Source organism: Grammomys surdaster, unplaced genomic scaffold (assembly GCF_004785775.1).
Source record: "Grammomys surdaster isolate TR1022 unplaced genomic scaffold, NIH_TR_1.0 190, whole genome shotgun sequence".
Lineage (NCBI taxonomy): Eukaryota > Metazoa > Chordata > Mammalia > Rodentia > Muridae > Grammomys > Grammomys surdaster.
This window is the reverse complement of record NW_021604635.1, coordinates 3264820-3289774: the sequence shown is the minus strand read 5'-3', so window position 1 is coordinate 3289774 and position 24955 is coordinate 3264820. Positions and strand designations below refer to the sequence as shown.

The following is a 24955-nucleotide window of genomic DNA, read 5'->3' as shown; positions in this document are numbered from 1 at the left end:
CACACACACACACACACACACACACCCCACAGAGAGAGAGAGAGAGAGAGAGAGAAAGAGAGAAAGAGAGAGAAAGAAAGAAAGAGAGCAAAAAAATTCATTTCTGCCTTCGAGCTTTTCAAAATAATGTAACCATATAAATATACAGTGAATTTTTAAGGGATTCTTGTCGAATCTCCCCAGATTTTAAGGACTCCTCTACCACATTCTGTTCATGAGTTGGTAGACTTGCTCTCCAACCTTTCGGGATGCAAATGAAAAGGAAATGTGTTAGACTTCTTTAAGCTAAATAAATAAAAATCATTTCACAAAACCCTTTTTTCCTGGAGTCCTATTTGCCTCTGTCCAGACCTAATTTTCTTTATTTGGCTAAAATTACAAGAGGAGTTAGGCAGGCAGAGGGTGGCATTGCTTCAGCCGAAGCTTGGCTGGAAGTTGCTGTCCTCACTTTTTTTTACTTGTGAGAGAGTTTACTGAAACCGTGGCTATAAATCTTAACCAGAAAATTTGAAAAAAAAATCAATATTTAATTATTTTTTAAGAGCAAGATTTTATGGAGGACTTTTAGTTATTTTCCAAAACCGAATGTCAGTCAATAAGATGGTTAATGGCTGGTTAAAATTGGATAATTCCTGTGCTGTATCTTTTAGATAAGACAGGAAGGGGGGGTGGAAAAGAGTGTCTCTCTGATAAAGTATCTGTGCACGATAAAATCTAAGAATAAGAAAAAAATGTAATTAGGCAAAGTACAGTTGTAATAGAGGGAGCTCCAGATCGGTGGCTGTCTGTCAACCTTCCTAATGTTGTAACCCTTTAGATTCCCCAGCCATAAAATTATTTCATTGCTCCTTCATAATTGTAATGTTGTTACTGTTATGACTAGTGTTGTAAACGTCTGATACTCAGGATATCTGATCTGTAATCCCTGTGAGACTCCGAAAGGGATGTGACCCGCAGGGGAGAGCCGCTGCCCTAGCCCGTGGCTGTAGCTCAGAAGGAGCCACAGAACCTGTACGTCTAACCTGTGCCCAGAGTTTCTTATTTTGAGAAGCCTCTGGTTAGTTGTTGTTGCCAACTCCTCTGTTCTTTGTTAGGGGCAAAGAAGATGCTGTCTTCAGTTGAAAGTTCTGGCCTTAACATTCTAAGGTTCAAGTGAGAAGACCATGCTGGGTCTTTTTCTGGGGCTTTATAAAAGGCTAAACCTTCCAGTAAACTCAAAGGGCCACCTACCTAGGGAACACCTCCCTGCCCCTGCAGGGGCGTGCGTGAGAGAGCTCACTATACTACATGTTCCCCAGGGATCATGATACCTTGTGAATCCGGAGTGAAACACAGAGCGTAACTTTTTTTTTCTTTTTTCTTTTCCTTCTGCAAATAAGATGATTTGTATCAGAGAAACCATGTTAAGCATCATTTACATGGGATTGGCCAGAGCGGGGTTTTGATGCCACCAGAAAGGCAGTAGGAACATATCCTGTGTATCACCATGGAACATCTTAGAGAGAAGTGCCCACAATAAGTGTCTCATCTTCAGAGCAGGACACTGCCCTGGAGCAAAAGCCTCAGGCTTAGGCAACCCAGGACCCACGGAAGAGTCCTCCTCCAAGCAGCCTCCTGAGGAGGCACGGCGCAGAACAGAACAGAGTATCGGGTCCTCAGGTTTAAGACGCAGCAATTTTCCCATTAGTAGATCAGCTCTGACCAATTAGATTGGCAACATCTCTGTCCTTGGGTGGGTGAGGAAGAGCGGCAGGTAGGCAGGCAGAGACCGAATGGAGGATGAATTGTACAAGTCAGAACGCTGTACCCTGTGAACACATGAGTTCTGTAGTTGTTACTTAGACTCTATTCCATTTTCCGATGACTAATTTCCCCTTTGAATAGTGCCCGGAGACAGAGAGGTGGAAAGACACGGAGGCGAAAGGAAAGAAACTTGAACGCTTTCGCTTGCTTTTGTTGTTGCTTTTTTCTTGAGACCTCCAACCTCATGCGACTTAGGCTGGCCTCAAATTCCTTACGTAGCTAAGGAAGCCTTGACATCTTCGTGCTTCTGCCTCCACCTCTCCTGTGCTGAAATAACAAACATGTGCCATCATGCCTGGCTGTTTTTGCTTTTGTTTATTTATTTGGAGATTTTTATTTATTTTTATTTTATGTATATGAGTGTTTTACCGGAATGTTTGTGCACCGAGTGCATGCAATACCCACAGTGACCAGAAGAGGGCGTTGGATCCTCTGGGACTGGGGTCTGACTATTGGTCAGAGACGACCCACTAACGGGAAAATTTCTGCGTCTTAAACCTGAGCGCTGATATTCTGTTCTGCGCCGTGTGCCCTCCATTAGAAGAGGACACTTTCGTGGGTCCTGGGCTGCCTAAGCCTGAGGGTCTTGCTCCAGGGCAGTGTCCTGCTTTGAAGATTTGACACTGAGGATTAGAGTGCTGGGAATTGAACCATAGTCCTCTGGAAGAGCAGCCAGCACTCTTAACCACTGTGTGTGTGTGTGTGTGTGTGTGTGTGTGTGTGTGTGTGCGCATTGCTGCTGCTTACTGGCTTCTATGTGTTCACATGGAGGGCAGAGGTTGATATCAAATGCTATCTTCCATTGCTTTCCATCTGTTGAATTTATATTTTATTTATTTCTGGAGACAGGGTTGAACCTGGGGCTCACTCTTCAGCTAGACTAAGCTTACTAGGGATCCACCTGTCTCTAATCATGAGTGCCTGAGTTACAGACGACATGACGACATTGCAGTTATAAATGGCCCAGGACCATACTGAAGATTTCTCAGCAATCACTTTACATGCTGAGCCACCTTGTCAGCCCTAGAATATCTTTAATAATAGTAATAATAATAATAATAACAATACTATCTCCTGGTGTTATTTTCCAATGAACAAGAGCAGTGAACCACAGAGCTACTCTGTATCTGGAATGATCTTTTGTCTCCAGGGTGACGGCTCCACTCAGCTAGGAGAGTTTTGAGGGATAATGAGGAGGAGGACTTTGTTCACCCAGTAAGGCAGATGTCTGAGACTCAGAGCTGTTTTCATCTATGTCATCAGCCTTGGCCACGCACAGCACCAGCCTCAAACTCACGCCACCTCCCTTTCTCAAGCTTATCACGCACTTGGAATTAGAAGTCTCTTAGTCGAAGTCCACATTTCCTTTGGTTTTCTTATTTAATTTTGATGCATGCTTTAGGAGAAACGCTTGAGTTAACTGGGCAGCACTTTTGTGCTCCAGGACTCCAACCCGGCTCCCCCAGGAGGCAGCTCATTAGAGATTGCCACAAAGTATCTGTTTTCTCAGCAGGGATGGTCACGGCTATGCACACAGATTACTTTTCTGGCCCCAGTGGTCCCTCCTTACCGGTCTGTGATAAGGTACTTGTAACCTTGTGAACGTCTTGGTCAGGGTTGTGTCGTACTCTTGCGGTAGGCACACCGCTCAGTTCTTAGTCCAGAGACCCTTCTCATCTGTTCCTCCCCAAGACTAGCCAGCCTAGCATCCCTCTTTGCACAATACCCTGACGCCTCTTCCTCTTCATCCTGGTTCCCAATTTGCAATCCAGGCAGATGGCCACTACAGCCTTTAATTTCCCTTCAAACCCGCACTGAGTCTTCAGGAGCTAGCTTCTTATCTGGCATGTAATTGAAATTCCTCCCAACGTTTTACAGCGGTCTTGTGGTTCCCTGGGGAGGACAGTAGTTAGCAGCGGAGGACATAACTCTCCTATTACTGTTTTCAGGAGCGGGAAAAGCAGTTAAGTCTCTACCTGCCGTTTATCATCTAGCATTTTAAATTATTCATATTGATTTCCAATCCTTCCAGATTGCATGCGATCACGTGGGTACAGACAGCTTGGCTACTGACTCCAGCCCCGCACCGAAGCCCTGGCTGGTGTGCCTTGATGACAGGTTTGGCTTAGTTCATCAAATCCGCAGCAAGCGGTGCCGCCTCTACTCTTTAGGGTAAGACATTTTTTTACAGCTGAGGAGAGCACAAACAAGCATGCAGGCGGCCAAGGCCTTTTCTGTGACAACAGGGGGAGGCGGGTGCAGTGTGTGTGGCTGCTGTGATTTGTCTCACACCCTGCTTCAGGCTGATCTCCTGTGAAGCTGCAGGTGCCCGCAGATCACCAGCTGAGGTCACCTTGGCTGGAGCACCACCTTTTCTCCCATTCTGCTGGAAATAAGGTGTCAGCTTCAGTCCTCAGCATGAGGGTGATTCCTCTGGAGAAACCAAAGGCTCGCAGCATGAATCAGAGCATCTTTGTTAGAAATAGAAAAAGTATCAATGGCTGTATTGAGGAAAAGATGATTCCAGAAATGAATTATACACTGTTATGAATGACCCAAGACAGATAAGGCCACTACTAGTTATCTGGTGTTTGGTTTTTGGTGAGTGTGTGTGTGTGTAACCAGTGATCAATCTATATATAGCTTTGTATTTACAGGGCGGGGAGAGGGAGGAGAAGTAAAGGGAATTTTTGGAAAAAACAATGTATGTTTTGCCAAATAATTGACTGAGTTATCCAGGTTGAAAATGACCTCAATATGCACACGTATTCAGAGAGGTTCTGTGTAAGAACGGAAATGAAGCAATGAGACAATTTCAGCAAGTCCACCAGTGCCTTTTGTAAATTCCTGAAGTCACACATGTGTGTTAGGTTTCTATCATTGTGATAGAACACCATGATCAAAGACAACTTGAGGGAGGGGGGTTATTTAAGCTTACAGCTCTCCTCACACATTTCACCCAGGGAAGTCAGGCAAGAAGCTTAAGGCAGGATCTGAAACTGAGGCCAAGGAGGATCGCTGCTTACCAAGCTGTTGTGACTTGCTCAGCCTGCTTTCTTAAAGAACCCAGGACCACCAGCCCAGGGATGGCATCACCCACAATGCACTGGGCTCTCCACCACCAAAGAAAATGCCCTACAGGCTTGCCTATAGCCCGATCTAATTTTCTCAATTGTGGTTCCTTCTCAGATAACTCTAGCCTGTATCGAGTTTTCAAAACAAAACCTACACACAAAATAGTAAAACAAAGCAACCAGGACAAAAAGATACCCGTCTCAAAACAAAGCAGGAGGGAATCATTTTTGTTTGGAGTGTTCTGCTCAGTAGACTACTTATAGAAGCCAAGAGGTTCTCAGGTTAGACCACTGAAGCATTTTAAAAAGCATTTTTAAAGAAGACCCTACATGATGTCACATGCCTGTTCCTCATAAACTCTTAATGTGACATAAAATAAAGTCTGCAGTCGTAACTTCCCATTCTTCCTAGGGTCTTGAAGCATATCTGGTGGCTTCCAGGAAAATCTTGGTTCCAAACAACAGACTACACAGCTCCAGGCTGGCTCAAGCTTCACTGGACACAGAGCCAGGGTCCCCTCCTCAAGAAATCCTTGACAACCTGTACCAGTATGCCACGTCTCAGCAATAGATTCCCCTACTCCATTCCACTGTTTACATTTAGGCATCTTCCAGACTCTTTGGTCATGTGTCATCTGGGTGTTGGGGAGACTTCCCCAAAGGAGCTAGGTAAGAGGGGACCCACTCATGGCTATCAAACAGTTACCAGCAGTTTGTGGACAGGAGGTGTAGCTGGGTGTCTGCCTAGCATGCTTGTGGCCCTGACCTGGATTCTCAGCTCTACAAAAGAAAAGCATGGTGGTAGCTCATACCCAGAATCCCACCACTCAGGAGGCAGAGACAGGATCAGAAGTTCAAAGTCATTCTCCACTGTATGAAGAGTTCAAGGCCAACCTGGGATTCGTGAGATCCCGTGTCAAAAAGATAAAAAGGTCATTGTGGATTTTTTTTAAAACAGAGAAAGAATTCAAATAAAAGAGTGAAGTTAATGAAACTATGGAAGTGTATTGCAGGTGTCTCTGGGTGGGACTCGGTCTGATGGTATTGGCTGGGTCCAGGGTTGTTTGAGAAGGAAATGCTGGCTATGTGTCGGACAGAGCGTGAGTCAGACAGGAGCTGCACAGTCCAGTGGAAAGAACTGAGATTTTCCTGGAAGTCACCAGCTCTGCCTCAGGGCCATAGGAAGAATGGGTAGTCCTGACAGCAGACTTTATTTTATGTCACATTAAAAATGTGTGAAAGTAGGTCAAAAAAATAATTGCATAGTATAGCATGCAAATTGGCAATGTCATCTCTATCCTATTTCCTGGTTCCAAACTGCCTTTATGTTCTGCTTAACATTTCACATTCCACGATAATTTCATTTAAAGCATATAACTGAATAAAATAAAACCTGGGAAGTTATTTAGGGGGTGTTTTGAAATTCTTTCCCCCACTTATGCCTTCAAGCTGTTGGATAAGACAGTTCTGCAGCAAGATTTCAGATTATTACACAGAGGAAAAAATAATGTCTCTCATTTACATTCAAAATCAGCTATTCAAAAAGCAAACGAGAGCTCCTGAATCACACTGGAGGCAGAAATGAATAGATTATGAGGGTCAATATTTGATGAAAACCACGAAAGCCTTTATTACAAACTGCAATTGAGCTGTGCCTGGTGGCTCACACCTTTAATCCATCACTTGGCAGGCAGAGGCAGGTGTATCTTTGTGAGCTCAAGGCCAGCCAGTCCCGTCCCAAAATGAGACCTTGCCCCCAAAACAAAATATATAAACAAACTGCCAAACCAAACAAAAACCCACAAACAAACAAAGAAAACTAAAAGAAAGACAGAACACTGGAATGGAAAGAAGTTACTTGTGGTAGAAGACAAAATGATGCCTGGACTGTGTAAGGGTGGTGACTGTGCTGTGACTTGGTGTCTGGGATCTAGACGGCCCCTGCTCTGATGAACCCCTTATCGCAGGACAAGCAGTTGGCTGTCGGCCATCTCAGTTGCTCCTGAAGGGAGATACACAAGCAGAGGTTCTGACGTGAAGAACCACCACAGGGAACGTTGGCCCTGGTTACCAGTGAAGGAGTGTTGGGACACATGTGCCAGAAGTGGGGGTTCGGAGTCTGTGACCTCCCCAAGTGTGTTTCTGAGCTCCAGAGAAGGGTTCAGAGGATGCTACACCTCTGCTGGGCCCCGGGATTCCCAGGCAAACCGCAGATACAGATGCAACTGTAGGGCAGCATCCCGGCATGGGGATCCAGGAGACGGAAGATAAAGGCTGATGGCCCTGTGTCCGAGGCACCTCACCATCTCTCCTCCTTCACCCTCATCCCTGTCTCTCTGAGGCTGAAGTTTCTCTTCTGGCTGTCAAAGTTTCAGATTCTACAGTGGGTTTAGAAAGGCAAGCATCTGTCTGGCACAGTGTGTGCTTCTATGGAAAAGTTAAATGCAGACCCTTTTCAGTTTTCAGAGTGGAGAGTGAACATACAGGAGGGAACAGGAAAGCAAGGCAAACATTGATGAGAAGAAAAAGAAGGGGAATGGAAAAGAAAAAAGAAAAGAAAAGAAAACAAAAAGCCAAACCCAGACCAGGTTGTAGACTCACAGGATAGTTTACACCTTACAGCTTTAGACAGGCTCTGCCCAGCAAGTCTTCCAGGGTCAAGACTGGTGAGGGGACTGTCCAGGCGTGGTGGGAGATGGGATGAGAGGAACAGAGAGAGAAGACACGCAGCTGACTTTCACGCCAGTGGCTGTGTTTTAGGGGAGAACTGTCCATCAAAATGAAAAAGAGGAAGCGAGGCAGAGGCCCGCTGTCTTCATCTCCTCTCGCTCTGAGTTAAATTACACCACTCAGCTTCAAGACGTCATTTCTTGGTGTAAGACAGAAGATTTCCTAAGTCACACATGGTGAGGCAACATGAGCCAGTGTTTTAGACAGAAAACCTGCAATTTCTGGTGGCGCGAAGCATTTCAAGAAGAATGAATGAGCCGCATGGCCAAATATGTTTGTTTTCCAGGAACATGAGTGGAGCCAGAAGGAAGAGTGTTAGCACAGGGCATGTGAATGGGGAAGGAGAGGATTGTGGCTCACAGTATTGCTAGATACTTGCTCCTTGACACCCTGTCTGTTGTCTGGTATCACCATAGGCACACATATGTACATCGTGTCTATGGTACGCTGTATGTATAGAGGAAGAGGGCAGGGATTGTTGTGTGCATGCCTGTGCACTCTAAAATCCATTTCATTCTTTTGAGAGTGGTGCTGTTCTAAAAATACATGAGTTTTACTTGTTTTTTAAGATAGAGTTTCACTGTGTAGCCCTGACTGTTCTGGAACACCCTATGCAGACCAAGGGAGACACACACTCACGAAAAGCCTTCTGGGATTAAAGGCATATACTTCCATGCCTGGCTCCATGTTTTAAATGAAATTTTGGAAATTTGTAATGTTATTACCACACAAAGCAATACTTATAAAATATTATGTTAACGATCCTTTTTGTGCTTTCAGACATCACCCCATAAACACACACACACACACACACACACACACACACACACACACACACATGCATGCACGCACGCAGGCACGCACGCACGCAGATCTAGGTTACAGATTCCACCACCGGGCTACAATGCCTTTCCTGAGCCTGTTGACTTGCTCCCACTCTGGTGGAAAACATTTCTTACTGTAGAGTGAAAAATTATAGATACTGGGTATATAGAATCCTTTTTAGACATATAAAACATTCTTTAGGCTTTCTTTATAAAGACATGGAGAAACCGAGGCATGAAGCAAGTTAAGAATGTGGAAAGACCAGTCACCATTACTGGAACTGGCCGACCCGCAAAGAGAAAGGAAAGAATGCAAGTGAACTAGGAGGAACCAAGCTGGGAACTGCAGTGACAGGGCAAGGCCGAAGTAACAGGGCAGGACCACATTCTTGAGAAAGATAAGCGTACAGAGAGTTTTCACCTGATCCTGACTCACGTAGGTTGGGTTCCTTTGGAATGTTCTGCTATTTTTATGTTATGCCACCTCAACAACCCCTCACCCCTTCCCTATTCCTTGGTTTGTGGTTTTTTCCTTTAAAAACCCCTCTCAAACTGGCTGTCGGGGTCAATTCAGCTCCTGCGTGGGCATACGAATTGACCAGCAGCTAGTTGTCACGCCCTAATAAACCTCGCAATTGCTCCGGTACACGGTGTCTCGAGCAGATTACTAGGTGGTCGCGGCTTTCTGAGACTTGAGTGAGGGTCTCCCCTCTGCGGAGGTCTTCATTACCGCTTCCAGTCCTCCCCTCTCAGTGATGAGGGCTGAGAACTTTGCGATCTGTATTCTAGATTTATTTTTATTGTTTTTTTTAACAGCCTGACCCACATCTAGTTCACACACTTAAATGCACAAGTCAGGGATTTCTCTAAGTCACTACCCTTAAGTTTAAAACATTTTTCATTAATCTCTCTTCCTCCAAAGTCCTGGACCTGATGTGTATTGCTCCCAACGTCCCTCCTCCAGGCTTTATCCCCCAGTTGTTCTGCCCCCTCCTGCCCACCCGTTGGCCGTGAGCAAACATTAACCTCTTTACGTCTACAGTTACCTACTCTAGACATTTCATGAAAACAGGATCATGTAATGTGTTGTCTCTAACACAATGTTTTCAGAGCTTATCCACAGCAGCATGTATCAGCCCTCCATGCCCTTTATGTCTGAGCCATAGTCCATAGTATGGAAAGTCTGCAGTGTGTTGAGTCACCCATCAGGTGATGGCCATTCATTGCCTTGATTCCCTTTTTAGTTATTATAAATGCTGAGATGAACACTGATGTATAATTTTGAGCCTACATCTTTTGAATAATCTTGAATAGATACCATTTTACACCTCCACTACCGATCTATGACTGTTCCAATTTCCCCATATCCTGTCAACACCATATTGGACCGTTCAGTTATACCCTTCCTGATGGTTGGGATGGGGTATCTCACCTTGGCTTCAAATTGCCTTTCCCTTCTGAGTAACGAACCTGAGATCTTTTCATGTCTATATGGTCTAAGCTTTTGAGTCTCGGGAAACCTAAGCCCCACTTACGTGTACATGCAATCCTGCTTTAAAAAAAAAAAAGACTAACCACAGACCTGCCACAATCTGTTCCTTTTGCCTTTTTGTGGTACATAAGAGCTCATGATTGCCAATACATACGGTTCACATGCTTAAAGCACACCCATAGTTAGTCCAGAGAGCACTTGGCATAGAGCTTTCAAAAAAAGCACTTTCAAGAATTCTTAGTACCATCTACCAGGAAATTATTGTGAAGGCGATTCTGTATGAAAAGCACATCTTAGAGTTGTTTAGTGTATACCCCACACAGCTCATGTAGGGAACCTGGTTGCTTTACTCTGAGACATTAGAGATGGACGGTCAACATGGCTGTCCTGATATTCCAGTCTAATCTACTTTTGGAAATTTAGCCCTGTAAGTCTTTCCCTTCTTCAGAAAAACCTTTTAGATTTGATAGTCTTGCTCTGCTGAAAAATTCAGTGTGCCCTAAGATCCCAGCACTGGTGTGATGATATTTATTAGTTAATCAGATAACTTCACCTCTCTCTTACAGACGGAGGATGACAGTCTTAACTAGAGGCCTTTGAATGACGAATGTAACTGCCGCAGTGTTTCACAGAGGAACTGTGGAAGCTGCTCGATGTCCCCTACTGTCTATTCTCTGTTAGTCCTCTGGTAACATAAGTCTTTAGTTAGCAAGACACACAGCCACTGTGTGCTGTGTGAAAGCATACCTGTCAATGAAATCTGATGGCCAGTAAGGTGAGACAGGATCAGAAGGTGGGTCATAAGACAGAGAGCAAGAAGAACCCTGGGAGACAGTCAGGTACGGGAAGATCTCACTCTCCACCTGGATGAACTAGGACGTATGAAACTAGCCTTGTGGCAGACATACAATAATATAAATGGGTTAATATGAGTTATGCACTAGCTGGGGAACAAACCAAGTTGTCAGCTGGAGAAGATAGCGTCTGGATTAGGGATGGGAGCTCATTTCCAGTTCACACTTCAGGGCTGGGATCTCATCTGACGTAGACCTGTGCAGACACTGCGTGATGCCACAGTCTCTGTGAGTTCATAAGTGGGTCAGTCTGGAAGATACTGTTTCCTTGGTGACATCCATCCCTACTCACTCTTACAATTGTTCCATCTTATATACAGCTCCCTGAGCCGTGAGGGGATGCCTCCCACTCTCCATGCATTGTCTAGTTGTGGGTCTTTAGTAGTTTCCATCTACTGCAGGAGGATGATGCTCTGGAGATGCCTGAACAGAACACAGATTTCTGGGAATAGCAGACGATCACTAGGACTCACTATTGCTACGGTCTTTTAGCAGAACAGGAGTATTTGGTTTCTCCCCAGGCCTAAAGGTCTGTCTAGTCTCAGGTTCTATGCCACCTAATCAAATGTTGGAATGGGTTCCTTCTCAGGGTGTGGGCTTTAAATTTAATCTGATAGTGGTTTTGTGCCACAGTTACACTGGCATATCATGTAGGCGGGTCACCATTTTTAGTCACAGGGCTTATACTAGGTTGGTGTTTACCTTTCTCTCTGGTGACATGCAGAGTAGCTTCTAGTACCTGAGCACTAGTTAGGAGAAGCAAAGGCTCTCACTGGGGACCGACTTGATATTTTCCGTGTGAAGTGAGATATTTAAGCGAGGTTTGTAAATGTTGTCTTCAGCAGTAGTGCCTTACCATAAGTTTGTGGAGAGCAACCACTAGTCTTAGCAACGGCCTGAGTTGTTTGAGGTTCTCATGGGACCTCGTTAGGCAACAACTCAATTAGACATGACTCGTCACTAAAGCTGGGGATTTCGCTTAATGGTAATTGAGACTTTAGTTACTTTACTTGGTGACTCCATTTATATTAATTTCACATGTGTATATGGTTTTTGAAGCTTCTGCCATAGTAGGCTTCCGTATGACCTCAGATGGCCCTCAGCATTAGTTATTTCTTTCTGTATTTCCTTCTTTACTGCCTGTTTCCCTCTCCATCTCTCCTCTATCCTCCTGTTCTAATTTCCTGTCTATAACATACATTCTTTCTCTCCATCCTTGGACCATACCCCTCCAGTCTCTTACTCTATACCCAGCCTCTGTGGTCACACAGATGGCAGCATCCCTGTTGAAGCTAGTGGATATTCTTAATTGCTCATTGCTAATGTATTTTACAACTTAAATAAACCATTCTCACGTGTGCCTTTGTATTTGCCTAGTGGTTTTGTGATTTGTGTTTAGCAGATAAGTTTTCTCTTATGCAGAGGCTTTGATCTGCAGTGTGTGTGTGTGTGTGTAGCATGCATATGTAAAGTTCATTTAATGCATACATCCGATGTGCTTTAAAACAGAAAACATGTCACTAGAAAGAGTGACATTAGAATTGTCAACTTGTTCATCTAACTTTGCTTCATTATATATGTATGATAGATACCATATATATCATGTATACATATATCACATTTTTTCTTCTGGTCTCTAGGTTGGGGAGCGATGACACACACTTTGAGGTGAGCATGGCCAACAGAGGATGTGAAGTGCATCGTTTTGACCCTAGTGTCAAATCAGCCCATGTTCTGGAGAGCCAGCGCCTCTGGCATCACCGCTTGTCCATCGACTGGCGGGATCCACATCCAGCGGTGGCTGCTCAGAAGCCGCATAGCAACACCAGAAAACTTGGAAGCATTTTGAATGAGTTTGGGCATCACAAGGTAAGACATCTCATTGATTTCACAATTAAGTAACGCGAATGACCCCATCAACATAAGAAAATGAAAACTGAGGCTAAGAACGTGGAACGCCGGAAAGCTGAAGGTTTGAGTTTTCAATTGTGCTGGTCACCCAGTATTACTCATAGAGTTGACCTGCAGACAAGATGTTTTGGTAACACTAGAGCTGTTTCATGTTGAATTGAGGATTTTATTTGTTGCTAAGGAACTGCTAAGGCTTGGTCAGGAAGAGACAGGAGACTAAGAAGCCAACTTCTGGCGGACTTCAGCACACTGTTCCTGCTTAGGAGTTTTTCTAAAATTTCCAGAAAGGTAAACTTGAGTTTCCTTGAGTCCTGATTATACAAAAATTTTCCTGTTCATGCTTATGTTTTGTAAAACACTGATACTGTAAAATGGCCCTCAAATCACGTGCTATTTTGGGACTTTGACTCTTAAAGAGCAGAAAATACATGTAGCTTCGAGTAAAATCTACTTTATAAAATTGAATGCACATCGTGTATATTGAAATTTATATGACTATGCTAAAGGATGTAGAATATGTAGAATAAAAAACTCACTCTTTGAACAATGTTCTTTGAACCCACGTTTTACCATCGTGTAGCGCAGCTAACTGAAGTGTCTAAGCAGATGCTGTACGAGTGACTCTGACTGCCAATGCCCTCTTTGTTCTCCTTGACTTCTGCCAGTCCTACGGTTCCCAGACTTAGGTGCCATGTAATTTAAAACATGTCAGAATAAGGGCCCATTTGTGAGACAAGGTGTGGGAGACTTTAAGTCCTAATTGGCTTATTGATCTTTAATACAAAGACTTTCCTTGTTATTCTCTCCTCTCCTCTCCTTTCTTCTTCTCTTCCTTCCCTTCCTCCTCTTCTTTGTAAAAAAAAACAAAAACAAAAAACCCCACCTGTTTTAGGGTTTTGTTGCTATGATAAAACACCATGACCAAAAACAGGTTGGGGAGGCAAGGGTTCATTTCCTCTTACAGCTTCATCTCTTACCTCATCATCCTGGGAAGTCAGAGCAGGAACACAAGGCAGGGGCCTGAAGGCTGGTGTAGATGGAGGGTAGAGAGGGGTACTGCTCCCTGGCTTGTCCTCTAAGGCTTGCTCAGCCTGCTTGCTTATAGCACCCAGGAGCACCAGCCCAGCAATGGTGCCACCCACTGTGGCTCTGAGCCCTCAACATCAGTCATCAATTAAGAAGATGTGGCACAGGCTTCCCCACAGGCCAGTCTGATGAGGACATTTCTCAGTTGTGGTTTCCTCTTTCCAAATGACCTGTGTCAAGATGACCCAAAACTAGTCAGTGCACTCCCTTTAATCAGACAGTCGAAGCCTTTTCAAGAATAACCTTAAAGAATTTATTGCTCCTCTAACATGGGACTAGTTACTGGTTTATGCTTTGTTTCTGCCACCAAGACTATCCAGCACCCAACAGTCAGGAATCTTAGTGCTTCCTACCTGGAATATTTTGAGTAAAATCTGTGAACAGGAACATTTTTTTTTTCTTCATGTGCTACTAAATTTTTAAGAACCAGGCCATTTTTTTCAGAGTTCTTTTCTAGATTATTCTATTTGCCACTCCTACATTTGAAAACCTACCTTTCTTTATTGCTGAAAAATACAAACCCAATTCCTTAATATACCAAGTCTAGATTATCCATAGAGAGAAGATTCTTTGTGTTCAGTAAAGAGTCTTGTTGCCCTTCTCTGTCAGTGTCACTGCCTGGCCCTGCTCACCCTCGCTCTTCTGAGATGACTGAATAAGCAAAAGAGATTAGTTAAAATCTATGCTCTTTTGAATTTTTCCAATAACATCTTAGCAGAAGATTTGCTAGACAAGAAGATAGAATGAGGCTTTGAAAAGTGATGTGTGTCCATAATTTGTTCCAGCACATTTGCTATAAAGAGTATGTTTTGGGCTAAGGAGGCCTAGACCTGAATTGCTCCTGGGAACTGCAGCGGGCCAACCTTCATGCTGAGGGTCATCGTGTGAAACATTTTCCCCCTGAGGTATCAGAAGCATTTATAAGGATACTTACAGAGGAGAGATGATTTAAAGCATTGCTTTGTTCCTATGGTGATTGATTTTTCTTAAAAAAATTAATAACAATGAAAGTAATCTGCCTCTGACTTAGAGCTGTCAGGCATGTATTTGATGTTTTGGTTGGTTTTTTTCTGTTTAATTTATCGTTGAAGAATGGAAGGGGTCTTAGACTCTTTGGGTGAGTAGTCCCAAACAGAAACAACAAACACAAAACTACCAGTGAGTGATTGCTTTCATTAGAAACACACTTCTAGGGGCTACGCAATGCCAGATAAAAAGGAACCTCATTTGTGGCCCACAGAGAGCACAGTCTGTTTTCATTTCTCTGCGTGTGTGCAGACATTGAAAAATAGGACGTGGCCGAGGCAGGAAGGGAGTTAGTAGAACACTTGAAGGTAACAGTTCTTCCTCCTCTTTGTGCGCTAATTCCAGAAGTGATAATAGAAGCCAAACAATGTTTCAAAGACTTTGAAATAGCTCATATAGTTTTATAATAATTACCATGTTCGTTTGGGTTTTTTTCCCCTTTTCTTCTCTGCATCCAAACCTAGTTTCTAGTCAAGCAAGGAACGTGAGAGCCAAATGCAGGCAGTATTTGGAGATAGTGACAGAAAGATGCATATGCCTTTTGTGCTGCTGGAAAAACTCTTTGCTAATTTTAACTTCGAACAATAAATCAAGAAAACCCTTTGCAGACCATCATGCAGAAGCAGCTGTGTCAGCAAAGCCGTGTGGTCCAGAAGCCCTGTCTGCCAGGAAATATATCACCTGGATCCAGCCTCACGCGGGGTGATTTACCGACTACCCTGTGCTGAAATGGTTGTTGCTGTTAACTAAATCTATGGATTTTTCAAAACTGTATGAAGATTAAACCTGAAGATTCTGTTCTTATTCATTTTATTGTGTGGTGTCCCTCCTCCCCCCCCAAAACTCTTTATCACAAACTCAGCATTTCCTAGATGAACCCGGCTTGGTAATGATAAACTATTACCATTACTGCTGCCAGCCAGCCAAGGCTTCTATCGCCATGTTTGGATGGAAAGTGTGACTGTTACACTGAAGCTCTCAGTGCCAGCCGCTGGGGGGGAGGGGGGGGAGTTGGGAGCCTCTGCTCTTCACTTTCAGCTCGGCCACTCCCCCGCATGCAGAGACACTAACTCTCCCCGGCTTTGGGCTGCGGTGGGTGGAGCTTGTTTTTCTTCCAGCTCTTGGCTTTCCCTTACATTGTCTTATCTCTTTGCAACCGTTGTTGTCTGCAGTCTCCAGAGTCTCAGTTCTCCACAGAAACACTTCTGCAGTCCTTCATAGTCTTCTCCTGGCTCTGTTCAGGGCCGTTCTCTGGAAATCATCAGACGCCCTCTAGTTACTACTCGGGGGAGCCTTAGGATGGTGGCCCAGACAGTTGCCTGCTTTTTGTGCTACCAGCTCAACCCACTCCATCCATGATAAAGACCACAAGGTAGGCAATAGGACCATCCAGAAGAGGCTCTGTGACTGCCTAGCGTTGCAGCTCAGTAGGTAGTGCAGGAGGAAGATCTGGCTAGACCAATGAGAGGCAGGCAGGTTCCATAGCTGCTCACTCATGTGCACAGCCCCCTGCCTGCAACCACACACAGGGTTTGGGGTGATTTCTGGAGTGGCTGTGACTGATCATCTGATGCTGTCAGTGGCTGACAAAACATTTTCAAGAGTTGATTTAGAGTGTCTAGAATAGCTCTTAATAAATGACTTTTTTTTCCCAAAGCAAAAGCCATGGTTGGGGTAGTAGTCACAAAAGCTACTGTTGGTTTATATTGTTGGAAGGAAACCTCTTCCAGACACCTGTGACTGGGCAGGTGCCTCCCTGAGCAGCCATGAGATGGTCAGAACAGAGCTGCCAGTGCAACAGCTGGAGGACTCACACGAGCGATAGCCAGCGGCTCTCATGATTGCCGTGACTAAAGCAAGCTAAAGTCAGGATTACTCATATCCCTGACGGGATGGTACCGATGTCTTTCCCAGTCCCACTAGATATGAGAAACATGGAGTCAGCAGAATAGATCCTATTCAGACTCAGTCCTTTATGGTCCTGGAATCATATCCCCTGGCTGGGCTCCTTAGCAACCACTGTAGCTGAGCACAGAAAAGGGGGTTGTTCTGACAGCTGTTAGTCAAGCAGTTGATTAGCTCGCCCCTGACAACTCCAGTCATTGGGGGGAAAACCCAAGCAAATAAATCAGGCTTACAACAAAGATCTAACATGAAAATCTCATCCATTGGTGCACTTGATTTAGTAACACATAACCCCTAACTGTTGTCCTGAGGATGTGATGGGTTCTCCTGCATACATCTTCCTTCCATCTTGACCATGCTGCTGATTGCAGGAAAAGATGCCTTCCTGGGTGCTCACCTTAGCGAAGGGCTTTAATCTAGATTTGAATCGAAAGTCTGCTGGCTAGCACCTGGCACGGGACAAGCACCTGACCTCTCCGGCATCCAGTTTGACCGTCTGTAAAAGCAATGGTATTAACAAAGCGTGGCTTTTTGCAAGGGGGGGGAGGGATTAGATCTGAGAACACAGTGTGGAAGTCTCCAGGCATGTGTTCATTATTTAATCTCTTTTGGTGAATTTAAAGGATTTGTGAGCCACATTTTCAGTAACTGTTAAAATAATACAGGCAATGTTTATTTTTCTTTCTTTGTTTTCAGGGAGAGTATAGCATAGATTCACTTGGACATTTCTAACTACAACTGATTTCAGGAAAGAGTTGTTCGTGGAAGCTGTGTATAAGACTAAAGGGTACTTGCTCCTTCAGATGTGGTTGAAAGAGAATTATTATTGTTTGCTGCCTGGGGCACTGAACGGCTCTGCTTGGTGATTGTGTAGAAAGTAAATACTGTGCTTCAGAGAGAGTAAATAAGCCACTGAGAATTAATTGGAATCTGTTTCACACGAGCAGATGTCCACCTCGGGGCTGGGCTGCCTGGTCAGATGGCTCTGGGTGACTGGGCCTCCTCCCTATCAGCTCAGGTCTCTGCCCCCACCATTCCTCCGGCTCAGTGTCCTCTTGGGCCCTAGAAGGACTGTAGTCTCTGCCTTCCCGAGATGAGAGATTTCTCTTCCTTCCAGAACGTTATTTTCTTCTATGGTGTGCACTTTTTGAGATAATATGGGCTCTGGAATCAAATAAATCTCCTTTCCTTCCTACTCCACAGGGAGCTTTCAAAAGGCTGCGAGGAGTGTGTGGAAAAGCTCATGGATATGAAAAGACTTTGGGTCTGGTCATCAGGGGTATTTAATGTTTTTTATTTGCATTTTTTAAATAATAAAGTTTATTAAAATGCTTTAGAAGATTTTTAAAATGAGACAAAAAAAACGTATGTAGAGCTATGTATAAGCAGGTAGCTTATCAATAGCTTACTAAGTATGCCTAAGGCGCTAGATTTGACCTACTTCAAAACAAAAAAAAAAACCATATAAACTAAAAACAAAAATAAAACAGAAAGTAGCTGATGAGAAATAGTTCACAGAAAAGGTACAGAAGACTCATGAAAAAAATCACTCAGGCTTGCTCATAGTAAGAGAAATGCAAAATAAAACTGCACCTGAATGTTTCATCAAGTCACCAACCACAGAACCACAGAACGGTACAGATGTGAATCGGTACCGTTTTTCTGTTGCAGAGGCTGGCAAGGGCAAACCTGTACTGCTTCTGTGAGCCTCCATACCCCAGGTTCCCACGTGTGTGAAGCCCTCCATATGAGCAAGATCACCTGCTTGCAGCTTTGTGTGGTTGGGTAATCCACCGTGTGGGGGTACTTAAATGAAATGCTGGATATACTGTGGACTCCTAACGGTGCCCCAGTGAAAAAGTACAGGGCAAATCTTTATGTACTGACATGGAAATATTACACACACACACACACACACACACTTATACACACACACGCACATGCACCACACACATTAGACAATATATTATATACATATACATTATATGTATATATGCCAATATTATATAACAAAGGAAGTCACAAGGCAAAGAAACTGCCAGTTTTGAAGAAGAGCGAACTGATGACTTACACTAGTCGATTCTAAGTTGTAGCCATCAAAATAATATTACATCGATTTAAAGATAGATGGATAAGTACAGTTGGACTGTCAAGGGAACTTGCAAATAGAAACATACATGCAATACACAGATACATGCAATGCACACATATAATGAGTTTTGGCAAAGTGTTAATGCAATTCAATGGTGAAAATGAGAGTGTTTACAACTAAAGATGTCAGGACTATTGGCTAACCGTGTGGAAAAACATTTATACGATACATTTTGATCACACCCTCCACTGCCCTCTAGTGCTCCTGTACTGCCCCCTCCCTATCCTACACTGCCCCCTTCTACCCTACACTCTTGTTATTCATAACCTCCTGAGTCCCACTAGTGGTATCCACACACACCCTGGTGTGGAGCCATCCATAGAACCATGGACAACCTGGTGGCAGTCATGTCCCCAAAGGAGAGTGATTTTCCCTCACTCCACAGTCATCACTATTAATCTACCAAGCATAGGCCCTTGGGGACCCTCCCTCCCCAGAGTTAGAATTCCGACTGGCTTGACAGGCAGCTAACACATGCTGTGAGCGGATGTGTACAGAGCGATGTCATATCCAGAAGTTAGCATCCCACAGCTCTTCCCTCTCTTATGGTTTTGTTTTTCTGTCCACACGTCCATGATGTTCCCTGAACCTTGGATACAGGGTAGGTTAGCAGACAAGATTTATCCACAGCTAGGTGCTCATGACCACTTGTACTTGACACCTTGGCCAGTTATGGGTCTGCATTGTGAAATGAAGTTTCTCTAAACAAAGTTGAGACATTAATTTAAAATAAGATAGGCCTAAACATGAAAGGCAAAACTATGAAATCTTTGGAGATGTTTAAGGCCTTGGAATTGGCACATATTCCTTTAATTTTTGTGTGTGTCGGTCTTGGCCTGTCTGCATGTCTGTGCATCACGTGCATGCCTGGGGCCTGAGGATTCCAGAAGAAGGTACTAGATCTTCTGACACTGGAGTTAGGGGTGGTTATGATCCAGCACCGTGTCTCGCCTGGATGCTGCCATGCTTTCTGCATGATGATAACACTGTAACTGTAAGCTAGCTTCAACTAAATGTTCTTTTCTTTATATGCGGGAGAAGAAGCTGAGAGTTCCATATTGTGATCTGCAGGCAGCCAGGAGGAGGGTCTCTTCCACTCTTGGCAGAGCCTGAGCACAGGACATCAAAGGCCACCCCTGCAGTGACAGACTTCCTCCAACAAGGCCACACCCCCTAATAGTGTCATTTCCTATGGGCCAAGCATATTCAAACCATCACACCCTGGCCATGAAGTTAAGCAGCTTTGTCTGCCATGATATGCTACCTACAGGCCACAAAATTATAAGCCAATCAAGCATGCACTAAAACCTCCAAAACGAACCTTTCTTCTTTATAAAGGTGGTTAACTCAGATATTTGTAACAGTCATGGAAAGCCTATGACATAGTGTATATATTTACTAATAGGTCTACATGCCTACTTCTAGGCATTTACGCAAGAGAACTAAGCAAGTATGCTCACACAACGGCTTTGTGCTTAAAAGTTCATGTAAGCTGTATTCATAATAGCCTCTCACCTGGTCAGGTCAGACATGCATTCACAGGGGTAGTGGTTAATCTTCATTGTAAACTTGATTTAAAATTGCCTAGGAAAGGCATCTTTCCAGAATGAGTTATCTGAGGAGGAAAGGCCCATCCTGACATTGATGGCACCCTCCCATGTGCTAGAGACGCAGACTGAACGTAAGGAAATGATGTGGAAAGCCACGTGGATTAGCACTCTCTCGATAATCTGTTCCAGATGTGAGCAAATAGTGTTACAATTCTCCCATCATGCCCTCTGGTTCATGATGGGCCGTAGCTGTTAACACTCTAAGCCCAAACCACTTTCTCTATTAAGTTCCTTCCTGTTAGGTAAAAAAAAAACTAAGTAACTAAGTAATACAGCATTTGAACAAATAGGCTATTGTTTGAATATATAAAAAACAATATTCCATACCACCTATATAGGCTAAATATAGCTCAGACTTTTTTTTTTAAAGGAACCAGCTTAGTAATTTACAGAGCATGAATCCATCTTATAGGTTCCATACTGGATAGGAAAGAACATGTACAATTTTCTACTCATTCAGATCCTAGAAAAAGAAAAGCCCTATTAGCTAGTGGTAGAAAGCTGACCAGTCATGTCCTGGTGCCATTGAAACAGGGACAAAGATGGATGGAGGGAATCGTGGGGGACTTTCAGGTGTGTCAGTGTTCTGTATGGACGAGTGTTGGTGACTTGTGTGGGTATTCAGGAATGTCACAAGTCTTTGGACTGTACATATGTACTTCAATGTATATTAGTTATACTAATACGCACACACATATACACACACATACATATACACACATGCATATACATACATACATACATACATACATACATACATACATATTGGCTTCACTGTATATTAGTTATACCCTAAAAAAGGAAAAGTACAGCTGAGTATGTAGGTTTTGATATTCCAGTGATCACACAGTAGTTTTGGCTTACCTAGCCTTTCTGGGAAAGCAACGAGAACCTAGGGAGGTCTTTTGCTTCTAGGGAGAGTAGGTCACCGAGAAAGAGACTCTATACTGCACGTCTTGGATGTTGTACCTTGTTGAATATTCCCAGTGACTGGTGTGCTGCAGGCTTGGGTCTCAGCTTGACACTGCTGGGAGGGATGGAACCTTTGAGAGGTGGGGCTGAGTAGAAGGAAGTTAGGCTACTGGGAACTTGCCCTGGAAGGGTTATTAGGACCCTGATCTGTGGCTATCTTTCTCTTTTGCTTCAAGCTGCCATGAGGCCTAAAGCATTGGGAGGTAGAAAGCTGTGAAACTGTAAGGAAGGGAGACTGGATTACCACATGGGTCACTGCATGGGTCACTGCATGGGTCACCTCATGGGACACCGTATGGGTTAACTCATGGGACATTGCATGAGTCATTGCATGGTCACCACATGGGTCACCACATGGATTGCCATGTGGGTCATTGCATGGGTTGTCGCATGAGTCACCTCATGGGTCACCACATGGGACACCACATGAGTCACTACATGGGTTACTGCATGGAGCACCACATGGGTTGCCACATGCATCACCGGATGGGTCACCTCATGGGGCACTGCATGGGTCACCGCATGGGTCATTGCATGGGTCACTGCATGGGTCTCTGCATGGGTCACCAGGTGGTGGTACAATGGCAACTGCTTTGTTTGGTTGGTTTTAGAGGCAAGGTTTCTGTGTAGCCCTGGCTGTCCTGAAACCTGCTTTGTAGACCAGGCTGGCCTTGAACTCACAGAGATCCACCTGCCTCTGCCCACTGAGTGCTGGGATTAAAGATTTAAAAGCAACGGGAGGTCCAGTCAACCATACATCAGAACTCTTGAAACTGTGAGCCAAAACCAAACCCTCTCTCCTTCGGAGTCTTTTGCCCCGGGAGTTTTGTTCCGGGAACAGACTGATAGCTACTGTTACTTACAGATGTGTTCTGGAGCCTCTCTGTCTACTCTCTTTCTCTCTTGGTTGCTTTTTCATATTTTAAAATGTCATTTATTAACATACTGAGTGAATTCCTTAGTAGCAGCTTCCAAGCCTTTCTTTTAAAGCCATGTCCAGTACAAAGTTTATACCACTTATTGATATTTTTACTAGAAAAATAACATTTTACTTTCAAGATTTTTAATTGGGATCCTTCCTGTCCATCTGTTCTGTTATAGTTATGTATATTTTATTTAAAAATATATTGCCTCTGCTTACATCTTGTGAAGGCAGATCTTATTTTTGTCTTCCCTGAGCATCCTAAACACACCCGTTATAGCCAGACTGTTCAGTACAATTAATTTTGGAATGGCTAATGATCCATTTGTTTTTGGAGTTGCCATCACTCTCATCCTGTGACTTGTGTACAAGTTGGAATTTTGGTTTGCTGACTCATTTTCTGCGGAAGGGTTTGGTTTGGCTTGTCTCTCTTACTTCTTTGTTGGCCCGCCCTTCTCTGTTGAGTTCTTTTGCAGTTGCCTCTCGGACCTAGTCTTATGCAAGCATATGGGGGCTTCCACTACCCTCAGTGACACTGGGAATGTTCTGGCACTGAACCATCTGAAATATGCCTCACTTGCCATTACTAGGGTGTCTCTCTGTCAACTCTCTTTAGGAAAGTAGTTACTTTTCAGCCAGATCTTCAGCCAGTGGTGTTCAGAAATTTATTTCTTTTCTGGAGCTAGGGAGCCCCACCCTAGCCCTGGCTTTAATCAATGACAGTGGCTCTGGCTTTTGTCTAGGAGCCCTGCCCTGACCCCTCCTCCGTGTAGAAGACAGACACCCAGCATCACTGCCACCTGTTTGAAGACTGAAAGCAGTCGCCCCGGCTTCAGTGTCGCTCATGGCGTGGTGAATGAGACACACTCCTTGCTTTTGATCTCTCCTCTGTTCTTTCCTTTCCTCTTCTTGAAATACCTCACTCCCGTTTGTTTGTGTAGGGCATGGGACAGGAGTACACCTCGCTTCCGTACAGTCACTCAACTGCGCTTTAAATGAATTCTACCTTCCTGGACGTACGTAGATTACATTCGGGGGTCATCTTCACTAGTTGTCTTTCCCAATACCTATTTAAAATGCCAGAAATGAGTGATTTTGAGATGTTTACATTGTCTGCAAATCATTTTCCATATCATGATTTCCCTAATGGAATGCAAATGTTGACTGCCTGGAAGCTAATTAAACTGATGGTGGTGGAGGAGGCCAGAGCTGGGGCTCGAGTCCTGTATTTCTTGTATGTTTAAGCTGATGCCGGAGCTTCCAGTTGAAAGGCTATGCTTTCAGTAGCAAGCTCTGTAAAATACTTAGCAACATACAGGACCTGAGGATGGTTAACAGCGACGGCCAATGCTGAAACTTGAACCTGAGTAACGTTCCCCAGAGCCCGAGCACCGAGCCACACAGCTCCTGTCTTCTTCCACACTCAGTGTGAGTTCTTGTTCATGTGGGACAAGGAGCTGGTGACATGCCATAGGTCAGTGTTTTACCTGTAGCATACGACACCAGGCTTTGGTCATCCTGACATCTGAGCTGTCATCCTGGGACAAATTCTCCCCTTCTGGCCTACTACATCAGCTCAAGTCCTCAGCATGCCTGAGTTCCAGATGATTATTGATCTACCCTTGAGCTAAAACCTTCATCTGAGATGTGTCCTCTGAACTGAGCCATGTCCCCGACCAGTAGATCAGGATCCTAGGCTCTCCCACTCCACACATCTGACCAAATTGTATGAAAAGCTAGGAAGCTTGCCAACCTAAGTTCTCCCCAGTACTACGCTAAGTACTGTGTGGGGCTTCAATGCCTCATCTTTTGGCACAACCTAGGACAATGCTAGGAAGCACAGCGTTAATAAACAGTAAGTATAAGCATACAGCTCTCCTGGAGATGACTAATGTCTCCGATGAGCTTTTGTGAGGAAGCTTACTGAAATCCAGCTCTGTTGCCGTAAAGGCTATTTTAGGCTCAAGTGCAATTTTCTATCCAAATTCTCTCGAATTCCTTTTTTCAAAGAGAGCTGGGTGTCATTTGTCATTCCATACATTTGAAGGCAGCAGCTTCATCTTGTGGAATTACTATTTAATCATGGAGGTTCTGTATTTCTGTGAAATCAGCCAGTGGTGATTTAGCAGTAATGAGTCATTCAAGGCTCTGAATTGCAATTGGAAAAGCATTTCCATCCATCTGCAGTAGACCCCGTGGAGAAGGCGTCTAGGAACATGGGTCCAGAACTTTGCAATCCCACACTAAAGACATGAGGAGCTTTTTGGGTTTGTTTTGTTTTTCCAGTTTTGCTCACTCATCTATAACAGTGAGTTTTTCCTGTGGGGCACAATGTTTTACCTCGGACTGTTTTCAAACCCCCCTGTATTTAACTCATAGCGTAGACTACGCAAGGCTAGAAAAGCTGCCCGGGAGAGAACTAAGCGCATCTGATTAAGTTGTGGATGGCATGGGTGTGTTCTCCTTACTATATTCCAGGGTCAGAAGATCTGAGTGACACGTTTGTGTGGGGATAGTGTTTTGGGTCTGGGACCGTTACAATGGGAAACAGAGGAAATACACCAACCCAGTAGCGAGGCACACAGTAATCAACG

General features: G+C 44.2%; 1 protein-coding gene across 1 annotated transcript in view; it reads left to right on the top strand.

Moving 5' to 3' along the window:
• The window catches only part of Mettl24 (methyltransferase like 24), a 108995-nt gene that overhangs the window by 41464 nt on the left and 42576 nt on the right, over positions 1-24955 (top strand). The window contains exons 3-4 of the mRNA XM_028769078.1: positions 3836-3975; positions 12418-12646. Coding sequence (XP_028624911.1) covers positions 3836-3975; positions 12418-12646 — 369 coding nt within the window. The remainder of the gene's footprint in view (positions 1-3835; positions 3976-12417; positions 12647-24955) is intronic.